This window comes from Elephantulus edwardii, unplaced genomic scaffold (genome assembly GCF_000299155.1).
Source record: "Elephantulus edwardii isolate Elephantulus edwardi_28Jun2011 unplaced genomic scaffold, EleEdw1.0 scaffold00440, whole genome shotgun sequence".
NCBI lineage: Eukaryota > Metazoa > Chordata > Mammalia > Macroscelidea > Macroscelididae > Elephantulus > Elephantulus edwardii.
Window position 1 is genome coordinate 866,144 of NW_006400190.1, and position 13,835 is coordinate 879,978.

The 13,835-nt window shown below is 60.7% G+C and overlaps 1 protein-coding gene across 1 annotated transcript in view; it reads right to left on the reverse strand.

Annotated features, from left to right (window-relative positions):
- The window catches only part of ADSSL1 (adenylosuccinate synthase like 1), a 20,249-nt gene extending 6,709 nt beyond the window's left edge, over nt 1-13,540 (reverse strand). Inside the window, exons 1-7 of the mRNA XM_006902692.1 lie at nt 13,349-13,540; nt 6,544-6,646; nt 2,717-2,779; nt 1,900-1,950; nt 1,519-1,585; nt 441-548; nt 275-356 (exon numbers count right to left, since the gene is read on the reverse strand). Of these exons, the coding sequence (XP_006902754.1) occupies nt 275-356; nt 441-548; nt 1,519-1,585; nt 1,900-1,950; nt 2,717-2,779; nt 6,544-6,646; nt 13,349-13,540 (666 nt within the window). The remainder of the gene's footprint in view (nt 1-274; nt 357-440; nt 549-1,518; nt 1,586-1,899; nt 1,951-2,716; nt 2,780-6,543; nt 6,647-13,348) is intronic.
- Nucleotides 13,541-13,835: the final 295 nt, after the last annotated feature.

Sequence of the window (13,835 nt, forward strand, 5' to 3'; positions counted from 1 at the left end):
ACACACACACACACACACACACACACACACGAGGGCCTGTCATAGCTGACCAACACACACACACACACACACACACACGAGAGCCTGTCACAGCTGACCCTTCCCTCACAGGACCTGTTGTAGCTGACCACCTCCCCAGCACATCCTGTCAGACCACCACCCCCCAGCAGGGCCTGTTGTAGTGGGCACACTCCCCACACCATGTGTCTAATGACCCATCCCCTCGAGGGAGAGGGTCCAGCCACACAGACCCCCCCCCCCCCAACCTGCTCACCTTGAGCTTCCTGAGCTGGCCCTCGATGTCTATCTCCAGTGTGGGGAACATGGACTGGTGCTGGTGGGCTAGGTTCTTGAATCTGTGGGTATGGTGGTCACTTTTCCCCTTGACCCATGTCAGAGCCCAGTCCTCCTAGGTCCCTCCCCTGGGGCAGTCCCAGCACCTAGCAGAGAACTCGTCAAAGTCCGAGAGGAGGTCACAGACGCGCAGGCCAGTCCGCGCAGCCTTAGAGGAGTATGTGGGCCCAATGCCTTTCCTGGTGGTGCCAATGCTGAAACCACAGGGGCAGGGGTGAAGGCCACAGTGCCCGGACCCCAGTCCCACCCCCAGGATACAGGCCCAGGTGGATGATCACTAGGCTCCCCCAACTCCCACAGTGAGCTGGTGTTGAGGGATTGCTCCTGGCCTCCATGTCATGTCTCCAGGCCTTGCTACCCCTGAGACCTGGAAAACACCACTCTGCTCAGTGTCTTCAGATCCTCCGTGTCCTGCTGGCAGAGCCAGGTCATCTCAATGACCACTGTCCCCACTGGGCCCTTCCCTAGCTCATGGAACTGAGTGTGAGCATGTGTGCGCACATGTGCATGTGTGGTGGTATGGGAGTGGATGGCAGGCAAACCCCCGCACTGCTTGCTGCCCTGCCCACCCCTGGTCAGCAGGGCTGCTTTATGGGCTACAAGGGTCCTGGGACACATCCTCCCAATAGGAGGGCGAGGCTTGGGGCTGTGGGCAGGATCCAGCCATCAAACCAAGTTCTGAGGGACAATGTCATGCCGTTTGGTGCTGTGGCCCATCACCTTTTGTAATGCCCTCCAGGCCATCCAGACCGGAGTGGCTGCCTGCCTGCACCCCACTCCGGACACACCCCATCTGGGGCCCACCCTCTCCTGCCTGTGTGTCCAGGGGAGGTGTGGGGAGTGGTCCTGCACAGCAGGTCCAGTCAGGTTCTAAGAGGATGAAGGATGGGGGTGTAGGGCCAGCACGCCATCCTTCCAGCTGTGCCTGGGTCTGTCCGTCTAGAATTTCCCCTGCAATGTGTGTGCATGCACATGGGGCGCGCACGCGCACGCACGCCGACTCATGTCTGTGTTATGTATGCACGTGTGTGCGTGGACACGCGTGCCTGCGCAGGTGTGTGGTGTGGCCAGCTCCTCTGCGGACTCGGACAGGCAGATCGGCAGGTGGGGAGTTGGATGGCAGCACCCACCCCCACCCCGCCCCACCGGGGTTGGAGGAATTACTTTTTCCCCTCCTGCGCCTGGCGCTGCACTTCCTGGAGCCCGTCGACCGCCTGGTGGAAATCGAACACTGCAGTCCGGGGACGCGAGGGGCGGGAGAGACAGAGGGTGCTGTTGAGGTGGTCACCTCCCATCCCCGGGGCTCCTCAGCACCCTTGAGTGTGCGTGCTGGAGATCCCGAGACAAGGGCCGGCCTGAGCCCAGCCTCTGGGGGATCCCAGGAGGGAGGGGAGGGGGCGGGATCGCAAGGGAGGGGCGGGGTCAGGGCTGGCAGAATCCAGCCTCTGTGGGAGGCGGGGAATGTTGGAGCCAAGCCCCTGTGGGGGCGGGGCCAGGGAGTTGGGGCGGGTCCTGTCCGAGCCCAGCCCCTCCGCGCAGGCCTACCCAAGTGGGCACGATCCGAGATGATAAGCCTCTTCTCCCAGTCCTTGAGGCCTGTGGGGACACCGCCAATCGACACTGTCCCACTCTCCCATGCCAGGGTGAATGCTGAGGTAAGCCTCTTCACCCCTGCATCAGGCCCTTCTCTCGTCGCCCTGGCCCCCTTAGTGGATGAGGGTCCTGGCACCGACCTCACCCATCTGGTGGGACTAGGGCAGCTTACCCACAACCCAGGCCCCTCAGTCTGGGTGGTCCCTTCCCACTGCCCACAGGCTGCTCTCCCGGAACCTGGAGGGGGTCCGAGGCCTGGCTGTCTCCTTTGATTGTGACTCTAAAGGTGGCCGCTTTCTCTAAAGGGTCCCAGACCTGTCCTCCCAGTGCCCACTGTCCCCAGGAGGAGGCGCTGTTCTCCCGCCCACGAGTCCAGCTGTCCTGGAGCGGGAGCTGCTCCTGTCCCCTTCTGCAGCCCCCTGGGTGGCCAGGCCTTGCCTATGCTATGCCCTGTCTTTCAGTGATGGTATTTAGTCCCCCCCAACCTCTTCTCCTTCTGCCCTCAGCCCCTCCCCGCCCAGACATATCTCCACAGTTAGACCCCTCCCAGTCGCACAGGTGCCCAGTGGTCCCGCCCCAGGCTGGTGTCAGGGTTCCTGGGGATTTCTGAATCGTCACCCTGGGGTCTCTGTGTCCTGTACTTGAGCTGTCCTGACAGCAAAGAGGGGCAGGTGACAGCGGGGCCCTGCTGATGGTGGCGTCCTGAGCCGTTGGGACAGCGATGGGGCCACTGCAGGTGCACCTGAGCACGGCCAGGGACCAAACTCACCTTTCTTCTCATTTTTTTCTGCTTCTTCAAATAAGCCAGGTAAGTGGATGACCACTCCATTGCCTGTAACACACAAGACAGACGGTCACCAAGCACGATTGAGAACGTCTTTGGGAGACAGTGTGGATCCGGTTGCACTGATCATTCCCAGGGCAGTGAAGCTGGTCTGTACCAGGCTGTGATGACAGAAGCACAGAACCTGACAGCAGGTGAGCAGAATGTCACAGTACTTCAGCACCAGCACCAGCTGCTGGACCCCCACCCTGCCTCGGGGTGGCCCTGGGGGTTGCCACACACCTCAAGCATTAGCAGGTCAGGGCCTGTGTCAACTGTGGCTTAGTAACAATGTAGCCGTCCTGGCCCCAGCTATACCACATATACAGTGATACAATGTTACTAATCAAAACAGTGGGGCTCACTGAGCCAGTCTAAACTGCTTGAAAAACTTGTTGCTGTTGGCTTTGTGAGGTGAGAGCTGACTCAGAGCTGACCCTCTAGTGGGTTTTCAGAGGCACAAGAGGAGGTTGTCCATCTCTCTCCCACAGAGCAGCCAGTGAATTTGAACCGCCTGCCTTTGGATTGACATCACAGCTCCTTACCGCACGGCCACCAGAGCTCCCTGCTATAAAAACTACCATCAGCTTAAAACAAGTAAACAGATGGAGGCAGAGACAGTGCAGACAGGCGTGGTCAGGAGAATGTTCCAGAACTGCATCGGGGCACACCAGGCCGACCGTGTGGTGAGTAAGGGGGCACCTCGGTCCCTGTTACCAACAATGTCCCTGAGTGGTGTGAACAGTTACACACCAGGCTGCCAAGTGAAAGAGCAGAGACTGCCGTTCACCCTGAAGTGCTGGGGAGCAGGCCTGGAGATCTGCTTCCCAAGGGTCAGTCAGTGAAAACCCACCATGGCCCCACGGGGTACCCAGGGCCAGAGGCAGCTGGACTGTTACAAGTCCGTGTAGGAACAGTTGCAAAGTCCTCACGGCTGGCTCCTGTGCTGGTGTTTGTATTTGAATAAGGAGTGCACTAACAGGCATGGACAGTGTGCGCCCACAGCACTGTACCCCAGGAAGGAGCCTGAAAAGCCACTTTTCCTCATCAAGGCTTCCTTCCTGGGGTAATGGATCTTAAGGTTGCCTGATCCAGGATGACCAGTACCGTCTATCTCCACTTGCTGATGCCTCGATGTGGATTTTTATCTTCATTTCTGGTTTTACAACTTTCATTTTTCCTAGATTCCTATGTTGCACATTGTGTATCACAATTACTGATAATGTTTGCAGCTGTTTCTCCTCATCTGGCGAGGGAAGGCCCTGCATGGGGTAGGAGCTTTCCTCCACCTGCGTCCTTACGGTGGAGTGTGTGTAAGGCAGCTCCTCTCATCCTGACTCTCCTTCCAGCGCTGTGTTTAATGGTGTTTCTCCATTAAGCCCGGGATTCTTGGAGGCCTGCCACTTCAGAAGTGCATGGCTAGCACTGCTCCCTAGTCTTAGTCTGGAAGCTTGGCTGAAACCTACACCAGTAGGCAACATCATGATGGATGGAGAAAAGGCTGAAGTTGTTAGTGTTTTCATTTTATCTGGATCCATAGCCGACAATCATGGCAGCAGAGTTAAGAAACCAAGACATGTTGCATTGAGGAAATCTGCTGTCAGGGACCTTTTAAAAATGAACAAGAGCAAGGATGTCAGCTTGAAGAGTAAGGTGTGCCTGACCCAAGCCTTGGAACTGCCAGTTACTTCCTACGCATCTGAAAATTGGGCAATTACTAAGAATGACAGAATTGATGCCTTTGAGCTGTGGTATGGGAGAAGAGCACTGCACATCCCACGGATGGCCAAGAGAACAAACAGGTCTTAAGGAAGTGCACACGGTGCTCCTTGAGGCAAGGTGGTGAAATGTCACCTCACATACTTGGGACATGTTGTCAGGAGGGGCCAGTGAAAGAGAGGAAGACCCTCAACAAAATGGACTGACATGGTGACTTCACTGATTGGCTTGAGTGTGGTGGGGGCTGGGAGCAGGGCAAAGTTCAGTTCTGTTACTCTCAGGGCCACCACAGGTTTTAGCTGACTTAACGGCACCTAACGATGATGACAACAGAGAAGTGGCTGGTCAGTGGACAGGAGGCCTGGGGACACTCCTTTCCCACAACCCCCTGCCTGCCTGGGACCCCGGCTCTCCCCCATCCACACAGACATCATCCAGCACCAAGAATAGAGGGACATATACCCAGAGCCCCCAGTGCTGGTGGGCAACCCCAGGGGCCAGGATCACTGTGGACATCTCAAAGGGGTGTTTCTCCCCACTCATACCCTTCCCAGCCGAGGACTCGGGGCCTCACTGCAGCCAGGCTAACTTGGACACCAAGAATACAAAAGGTCACTAAATGCCAGCCGTCCTGGAATAGCCGGCGTGGCCCAGGCAGTTTTACAAACATGGGCAGCTGCGTGGGCTGGGGCACGTCCGCCTGCTGCCAGGGGAGCCACTGGCGGCACTGTCAGTATGCTGACCCTGGGGCTACTCCTCTGCTCATGTTCCAATGTGACCGCTGGCCCATGTCCCAACTCCTGGGAGACTGCCAGTGTCCAGCCTGGCTGGAAGGCTGGAGCAGGTGGCCAGTGCCATGGCCATGTGCTCACAGGGCAGTCCGAGGACAAGCGGCACAGGGCAAAAGTGCAGCTGGTCTCACTGCCTGGTGGGTGGGACATGGTCAGTGTGCTCGGCCAGCTTTCGTGTGTGCCCACCATAGCTGACCCCTCCCAGCTGTGCTCCTGGTGAAGGAGCTCGGACTGCCCACACTGTGCACAACAGAGCAGCCTCACACCGCGCACACCAGGCCAGCCGGCCAGCCCCCTTACATCATGCACACCAGGGCAGATGGCTGGCCAGCACCTGCAACCTCTACTTCCCATAGGGGGCGCTTTGCTGCCCAAGCGAGGCTTGTCCTGTCCCTGGAGTCAGAGAGGCCAGAGACTGGTCTGCAAGGTGGAAAAGCGGCTCTGAGCAAGTGTCTGGGCTGAACGGGCCCGAGGCCAAGGTGCTGGTGAGGGAAGGGGTGGTGGCTGAGTGGACCCAGACAGCAGGGATGGGATGGGGTTCCCAGGGCACAGCCTTCCTCCACACCAGCCCCACCCCCACACAGCAGGAGGCAGCCCTTGGTGGTGCTGGATGTGGGTGCGTCACACGCGGACACCCCCACATGCTTGTCTACCTCATAAACGCAAAACTGCACCTTGACTCACTCATGTACAAGCACATGCAACGAGCTCCAGCACGTGCATCCCGTCCACACTCCATGTGCACACACGTGAGCGCACACATCAGAGGCTGACACATCTGCTCACTCACCTGTGTGCCTGCCTGCAAGCATGCCCACCTGCACATGTACACTGCATGCCTAGTCACACATGCACGCACTCACACACGCACACCTGCTCACACTTACGGGTGTACACACACTAGCCCACACGATCAGCCCTACAACATGCACACATGCACGTACACACACACAGAGTAGGTCCCTGCATGCCCTCCCTCTCTGGCCTGGAGCCCTGAACTCCACCTCCTCTACCCTCACTGTCTCCTCTGAGGCCAGGGGCCCAGCACCCTGCTGCTCCCACCCTGGAAACAGGCCCTGATGCTCCCCTAGCGATGTCCACGCCTCTGGTCAGTCCCCCGGTCGAAGGTGGAGGCTAGTCCCTCAGCAGTGCCTGGTGGGGAACACACGGCTGGCCTGTGCTGCCTCCATCACCTGCCTGCAGGTCGCAGGGGCCCCTCCCGACACTCAGGCTCTGGAGCCCGCCCACCTGGGGCTCACTCACCAATGAAGGACAGGGCCTTGGTATTGATGATGCCGCTGGGAAGCAGGTGGAAGTCATACTCCTTGCCATCCACCACCACCGTGTGGCCTGCATTGTTCCCACCCTGGAGAGAGAGGCCACTGAGACTCCGGATGCCCGGTGCCCCTGATGCTGTCCACTCCAGGGTCCCCCAAACCTGGCCTCGGGCATATGGCTCAGTTCTCAGCCTCCTGCGTGTCTGGGTCCCCTCGGTCAGGTGACACCAGGGAAGAGGGTGAGCCCAGGTTGTCCCCATTCAGGAGCCATCTCATGAGGAGGTGGCAGTGGGGTTGGCTCAGCACACAGCAGCCTGCAGTGGGGACCCTCCCAGACCTCCCTTCTCTGATGTGGGAATGGCCATCCCGGCCCTGGGACAGTCTTCCCCTGCAGGGCTCCACGCACAGCCCGGGGCCCTGTGTGGTCTCTGGGGTCCAGCGAGGGTGCAGAGCCCTGCCCATCTCCACTGGACCACACAGCCCATCTCAGCAAAGGAAAGGGGTCCTCAACAGAAGTCTGTGACTGAGAACTCGGGCTGCTGGGCCCCTTGAGCACACTGACCAGTATACGGGGACCCCTCAACCTGGACTCTTCTTCCTCAGGAAACACAGGCACCACAGTGCCAGTCCCTGTCCCAGACGTCAGATGGTGACACTGGCCTGCCTGCCCTGCCCCCACCTGCCACCCAGCCAGATCCACCCAGCCTCCCACCCCTCTTATCCAGGCACCACTGGTAGGGTGGGGGATGACAGGAGAGTAGATAGCTGAACACTGGGGTTCAGGAATAAGTAGGGTCCCTGAGAGTGTGCAGGGAGGGAGGCCGTGTCACAGACACTGCCTGCCCAGTGCACAGATGCAGAAAGGTGAGCTGGCAGTGTGCCCCATGGTGGCCTCTGCCTGGATGCTGACCAGGCCACAGTGGGGGGACAACGCCTGGCGACCAGACCACAGTTGGGGGACAATGTCTGGGGACCAGACCACAGTGAGGGCGACAATGTCCTGATGCTGACCAGGCCCCAGTGTGTGGGGGGCAATGTCCTGAGGCTGACCAGGCCCCAGTGGGGGGACAATGCCCAGGGACCAGGGCATGTGGGGACTGGTGGAGGAACAATACCTGGCGATTTCAGGGTGGTCAGGTATGGTGGCCCCCATTCCACTTCTTGCCCTAGACAACAGTGGATCCCCAGACGGTGCAGTGGACCTCAGGGCTCAGAAGCCATGGCCATCCTGTCCTCTAGAGCCTAGGCTTCCTGTCTGAGGCTGGGAGGGACACATCCCAGCTAGAGACTGGTCCTGACCCTTTCAGTTATGTGCCTCTGGACCCTCAGCTAACAGTGCCTTGAGCCCAACCTGGTCACCTCTGCCCTATCTCCTAAGCCCAGACATGGGTGGTTTGTTCCGAAGGCCCTGGCTTCCGTTGGAGGCCTCCTCCCTTCCAGGAATCGGGCTGTGCAGCAAGGGGGAGCTGACTGTGCTGGACCAGCCCTTAGACTCTCTGGGGCCTGCCTGGACCTCACCCTTAAGTCTCCCATGCTCCTCTGACCTGGCAGGTCCTAGTGACCCTGTGACACCCCCACAGCAGGGGCACCCAATCCTCATGCTGCATCCAGACTTGATTCATAGTCTTGAGCCACCAGAAAAGACAGGGGGAGTGGGGAGGGGCAGGTGCTGGGGAACCTGAGTGTGGGAGGGGTAGTGTTGGGGGACTCTGCGTTATGGGATTCTTGGGGTAAAGAGGGCGTTGGCAAGGAACCCTAGAGAGGAGGTAGGGAGCCTGGGGCAGGAAGCCTGGGTGGAGGGCTCAGGGTGGGAGAACCTGGGGTGGGGGTCATGGCGGTGCATAGAGTCAGTCCGGGGGACTTGCAGTGGGGGTTGGGAAGCCTGGGGTGCTGGTGGCGTTAGGGAAGCTGATCCAAGCTGAAGGACAGACTTCCTTTTCTTGGTCTGACCACCCCACCTAGCTGGCCCACACGCATCCACTCGGGTATGTGTGCCTACCCCTCAGCTGACCAAGGCCCAGCAGAGACCATAGACTGAGGGTCTTTCCCAGTGACCTGAGGGCTGGCTTCCCCTAGGCTGGGAGGAGAACTGTGGAAATGGAGAAGGGACCCCCAAAAGGGATGACCCCCAAAAGGGATGACCCCCAAAAGGGATGGCCCCCAAAAGGGATGAGGGGCTGGCTGATTGTGGGGACCAGGTGGGAGGGTGGGGGTATGAGTGACTGGCTGGCACTTGGTGTCCTGCGGGGATGAATGGTCCCCGCAGGCTGGGCGGCTGCCCATGCTTGCTTTGTCACAGGCCAAGGACAGGGCTCCGGGCTGAGGATGGGGCCCAGGAGTCTAACCACCCCCAGCTCTGCCATGGACCCTCTGGCCTTGCTGAGTGTCTACAAGGCACTTACTGGGAAATGACAGTGAACGGACTTCCAGGGCCCCCTTTTCCCGAGTGTCTCACCTTCTGGGGGGAGGGGCAGGGACCTCTGGGGACAGGGTCTCCAATTTCAGATGGGGAGACAATGCCCCCAGGGTGGGGCCAAAATGGGCAGTCTGTCTCCACTGTCCCCTTGAGGTGGCCCTGTCTCAGATCATGACCCCACAGAGCTTCTGTGTGACAGTTCTTCCCATGGCCTGCAGCATCCAGTGGCTAGCCAGGGCTCAAAGGGGGGACAGCCCAGGAGGAGCCCAGAGAACCCAGCCAGATTGCTGATGACGGCCAGACAGACAGCTGAGCGCCCAGACGGAGCCCAGACCCCAGCTCCCAGACATGTCAGGATGAAGTCAGGCAGCCGAGCTGGCCCCACAGGCCACCACCCTCTTGCCCCATGCGTCAGGAGGCAGGTCGCACATCCGAGGCCACCCAGGCAGAGTACCTCGAGCACCTCGCCTTTGTTTGGGTAAACACGGACTCCTAGGAGCAGGATGGCTGGAGTGGCAACCGGATCAGGTGACCACAGGCCAGCACTGGTGGCCCAAGAGTCAGGCTGGGGCCAGTGCCAAGTGGGCATAGTCCCAACCCTGGATGCTGAGCCAGGGCTTGGCTCCAGGCTGCCTATGGACACCCCAAGTGCTGTCCTGCGGAGAGTGGGTCTTGGGCCAGCAAAGAGGCTAGACAGAAAAGGCCCTCTCTTCAGCTCCCCCTGGTGTGGCCCTTCCTGCTGGCCTAAGCCCACAGAGGGACTGAACTTGCAGGGAGTGAGTGTGGAGGCAGCATGTGGACCCCCCCCCAAGGGGTCAGTCTGCTCAAGGCGTGGTTTGCTTTGGAGACAGAGGTGGGTGGGGACACACACCAGGAGGCAGAAGCCCTGGGGGTTGGCCAGGCTCCCACTCCCACCCTGTGGCCAGAACAGCACACAGCTGCCCTTGGCCACTTCCCCTACATCTCAAGGCCCCTGCAACCTTCCCCCAAAGACCTCAGCCTACAGAGATCCCTCCTACACAGAGACCATGTGCATGACACCTCCTCTCTGCAGCTTCCCTGGACTGTCCACTGGCTCTGTCCCTGCCATCTGCTGGTCCTCAACATGCCAGGCCCAAGCAACCTTTAGGACAGATTGAGCTCCCAGCCCAGAGATCACAGCCCACCCTCCCTCCCAGAGCAGGCGAGGGCTCACCCTCCTGGTGCTGTCCATTACCTGGCCCCACAGAGACCCTCCCTGGCCCTCACAGGGACTCCTCCCCCCACAGAGACCTCTCCCTCCCACTCAGGGACCCTCCCCACATAGAGACCTCTGCCCACACAGAGACCATTCTTGCCCCCTACAGAGACTCCTGCCCACAAAGAGACCCCTCCCCTTCAGAGACTCCTGTTCCACACAGAGACTTCTTCCTATACAGGAAGCCCCTCCCCACACAGGAATCTCAGCTCATAGAGACCCCTCTCTCCCCATACAGAGACCCTTCCCACACAGAGACCCCTCCCAAGGACCCCTCGTCACACAGAGACCACTACAGAGGCCTGTGCACACCCCTGGCTGCCTGAAGCCCACTGCCTAACTCTTCTCACCACCTCTGCTCTGATCCCCAGGTCCTAAGGATGCTGCTGTCCATCTGGGCAGCTGACCTGTTCTCCAGCTGCTGAGGGAGCTGGTCCTCCAGCCCGGCCTCCCCCTGTGCCTGGGCAGGTGCACAGCAGACACCGGGGAAGCAGGTTCCTAGCAGCCACTCCGGGGTCAGGGCATGTATCCCTGCAGCAACCAGGGTACAACTGTGTGTGCACAGTGTGTACATATGTCCACACAAACACACATGTGCACACGTGATCCTCCACATGCAGGAGTGTGCACATGTGCATGTATGATCATCTACATGCAGATGAGTATTCACACATGATCACCTACACACAGGCATGTGTACACGTGATGATTTACATGCATGTGATAATTCACATACAGGTATATGTATTCACACGTGATCATCTACATGCAGGCATGTACACGTGCACACACGAACATCTACATTCAGGTGTGTATGTACACGTGCATGCATGGACATACATGCAGGTTTGTATATATGTTCACATGTGATCTATATGCAGGCGTGTATGTACACATGTGTGCAGCTAGCTACATGTTAGGCGTATATGCCCCCTTCTCATCACTCAACTCCCAGCCCTTCACCCTCGACCTTTCCTGACCCTTCTAACTCTGCTTCTCAGACTGCATTCCAGGGATGTGCCCACTGCTTCAGCTGCTCAGTGCTTGTCTGCCTCCTAGGGGCCTTTGTGGCTCTGCTCCAGGCACACCAGTGTCGTCAGGTAGTTCTCAGCCAGCCTGGAATGCTCAGTGCCCTTGGGGAGGCCCTAGGACACAGCCTCTGACCCCTCAACCCCACCAATCTCAGCTCTGGACACTGCCTTGCAGCCATCCCTGCCCAAAGGAGGGGGCACTGGAGCCCACAGAGAAACCCACAGGGGAGGCCTGACCACTCCACCAAAGTGTCCCATCACCTGGCATGGCTGGCCCCCATGGCCGTGGCCACCCGCGTCCCATCACCTGGCATGGCCAGTGGTGCCTCAGTCCCCTCTGTCATCCCTGTGACCTGAGTGAAGCTAGCTCAGACATGTGGGGGGTGGTCCTCAGGGATGTCCTAGTGGAACAAATGTGGACATGCTGTCTGCTCATCTGGGGCTGGAGGCTCATGTCTGCACCGCGGTGCCTCAGAGGAGAGGCCTGGTGACCTGTTCCTAGGTCCAGCCACATAGGGACCATACGGAGCACAGTCTACTTCTGTGGGGCCACCAGGAGCACTGGTGCAGCAGGATGCTGAGCAGTGGGCTGGTGGAGGGGGCTCTTCCACACCATCTGAAGGGCAGGGGTAGGGGCAGGACGGCTGGACACAGCAGGCAGAGACGCAGGGAAGACTCAAGTGGGGTGGGAGAGTGCGTGGCCCAATATCCACGTAAGGAGGGGGCCACACAAAGGTAGGGTCCTGGCAGAGGGGAGAGGTGTGAGAAGAGATGGACATCTGGTGCAGAGTCCACAGTGGAAAGGAGGATAGTGATGCCCACCAGGCTACAGCCTGGAGCCAGGGTGGAGGCAGACAACCAGCCAGCGCTGGCAGGGAGGAGTGGCACTCGGGACAAGGGACCACCCCCATGGACCCATTCGCTCATACCCAAGCCCTCTGTCTTGTCCTGGTGTAAACATCTAGGAGAGACACCTGTCCAGTCACTGAGCAGCGCCGAGTGTCTGCTCGGGGGAGAGGCACAAGAACGAGGGTGCCAGGTGCTGGGGGCATCTGGGTGGGCGTGTGGGGTCTGCAAGCTCGTGGAGGCCGGCGATGGGCTGCTGGGAGGCAGGCGCCCAAAGGGCCTCACGCACTGCCTGGCCTCTGGCCTGGGCTCCTGGGACGTTTCTAGAGGGGACTCGGAGCCAGGGCTTCTGCGGAGGGGCGGGGCTGTCTGCCCTGCAAGGGGGGTAGGCAGTGCTGGAGGGCAGCTAGCAGCTACCGTGGGCTGCAGGCTTGTTCAGGAACCATCTCTGCAGACTGGTGGTGACCATCAAGTGGTACCTAGAGGAAGGCCCGGTGCAGGGCCCAGCAGTGTCCTGAAGTGGGGCTGGGACTGAAGCAGGGCAGGGGGCCAGCTCGCAGGTCTGGAGGCCAGGAGGCTGGGGGGGGAGCCACACCGCCCTGGGGACAGACTCCCGCTGGTGGCTCAGAGCATCTGGCCCCACCTACGCGGAGTCACAGCCAGGAAGTGCTCCTCCCCCACCTCCGCGGGCTCCCTGCCTGCACCCCACACAGCCCGAGGCCCACCCGCTGTCTCGCCTCTGGTCCCCTCAAAGAGCCCGAGTTCTTGACCCTGTAGAGGGTCCTTGCGGAGCGACCTGCTGGCCCAGGGTTACGTCCCACCCGCCTAAGGATCGGGTGTCCCCACCTCAGCGACTTGTATTTATAGCTCAGCCCGGGGCCCAAAGCCTCGGGGGTGGGGCTGGGGACAGAAGGCGGCCCCTCGGAACAGGGTGGGGGAGGGGTGGGGGCTGGGGGAGGAGTGGACCTGTGTGTACGGCCCTGTGTAGTGTAGGTGGGCGTGTCTGTAGTCGGTGTGTGTATAGGACGTGTGTGTGTGCGCGCATCGGTGTGTGCAGGCTGCGTGGACGTGTCCGTGCGCAGGGGCGCGCGTGGAGCGGGGGTGGGCGCGAGCAGGTGGCGGCTGCGGACGTGTGTGTACGTGTGAGGTGTGTGCGGACGGGTCTGGGTAGGCGGGGCCAGCTCCCAGAAGCGCCCTAAAAGGAGAGGGGAGTGTCCTCAGGCCCGAGGAGGAGGGGGTGGGGAGCCCGGGCCCGGCCCACCTGGCAGCGGCTGACGATGTCGGCGTCCGTGGCCAGCAGGTCCACCACCTTGCCTTTGCCCTCGTCCCCCCACTGCGCGCCCAGCACCACGGTCACGCGGGAACCGGTGGCCGCCACCTCCTGCTGCAGCCGTCCTCGCTTGACGCCGCCCGAGCCCGGGGGCCGGTCGTTGGAGGCGCGGGTGCCCGACATGCTCGCTCGCTCTGCGCCGGGCCGCCCAGGGAGCCCGCCGCGCGCGCCGCCCGCTCCGCTAAATGTAGCCGCGGGCCTGGGCGGGGCCTGGGCGGGGCCTGGGTCCAAGAAGGGGCGGGGCCTGGGTGAAGGCCGGGGAGGGGAGGGGGCATGGGGGTTCTGTGCCGGGTCGGGGGTTTAGGCGGGGCGGGGGCGCGGCCAAGGGCGGGGACCGGGATGGGGTTCACTCCGGAGAGGGAACGGGGGAGGCCACCGGGTCCGGGGGGCGGGGTTTCAGGCCGGGGCGGGGCCAGGA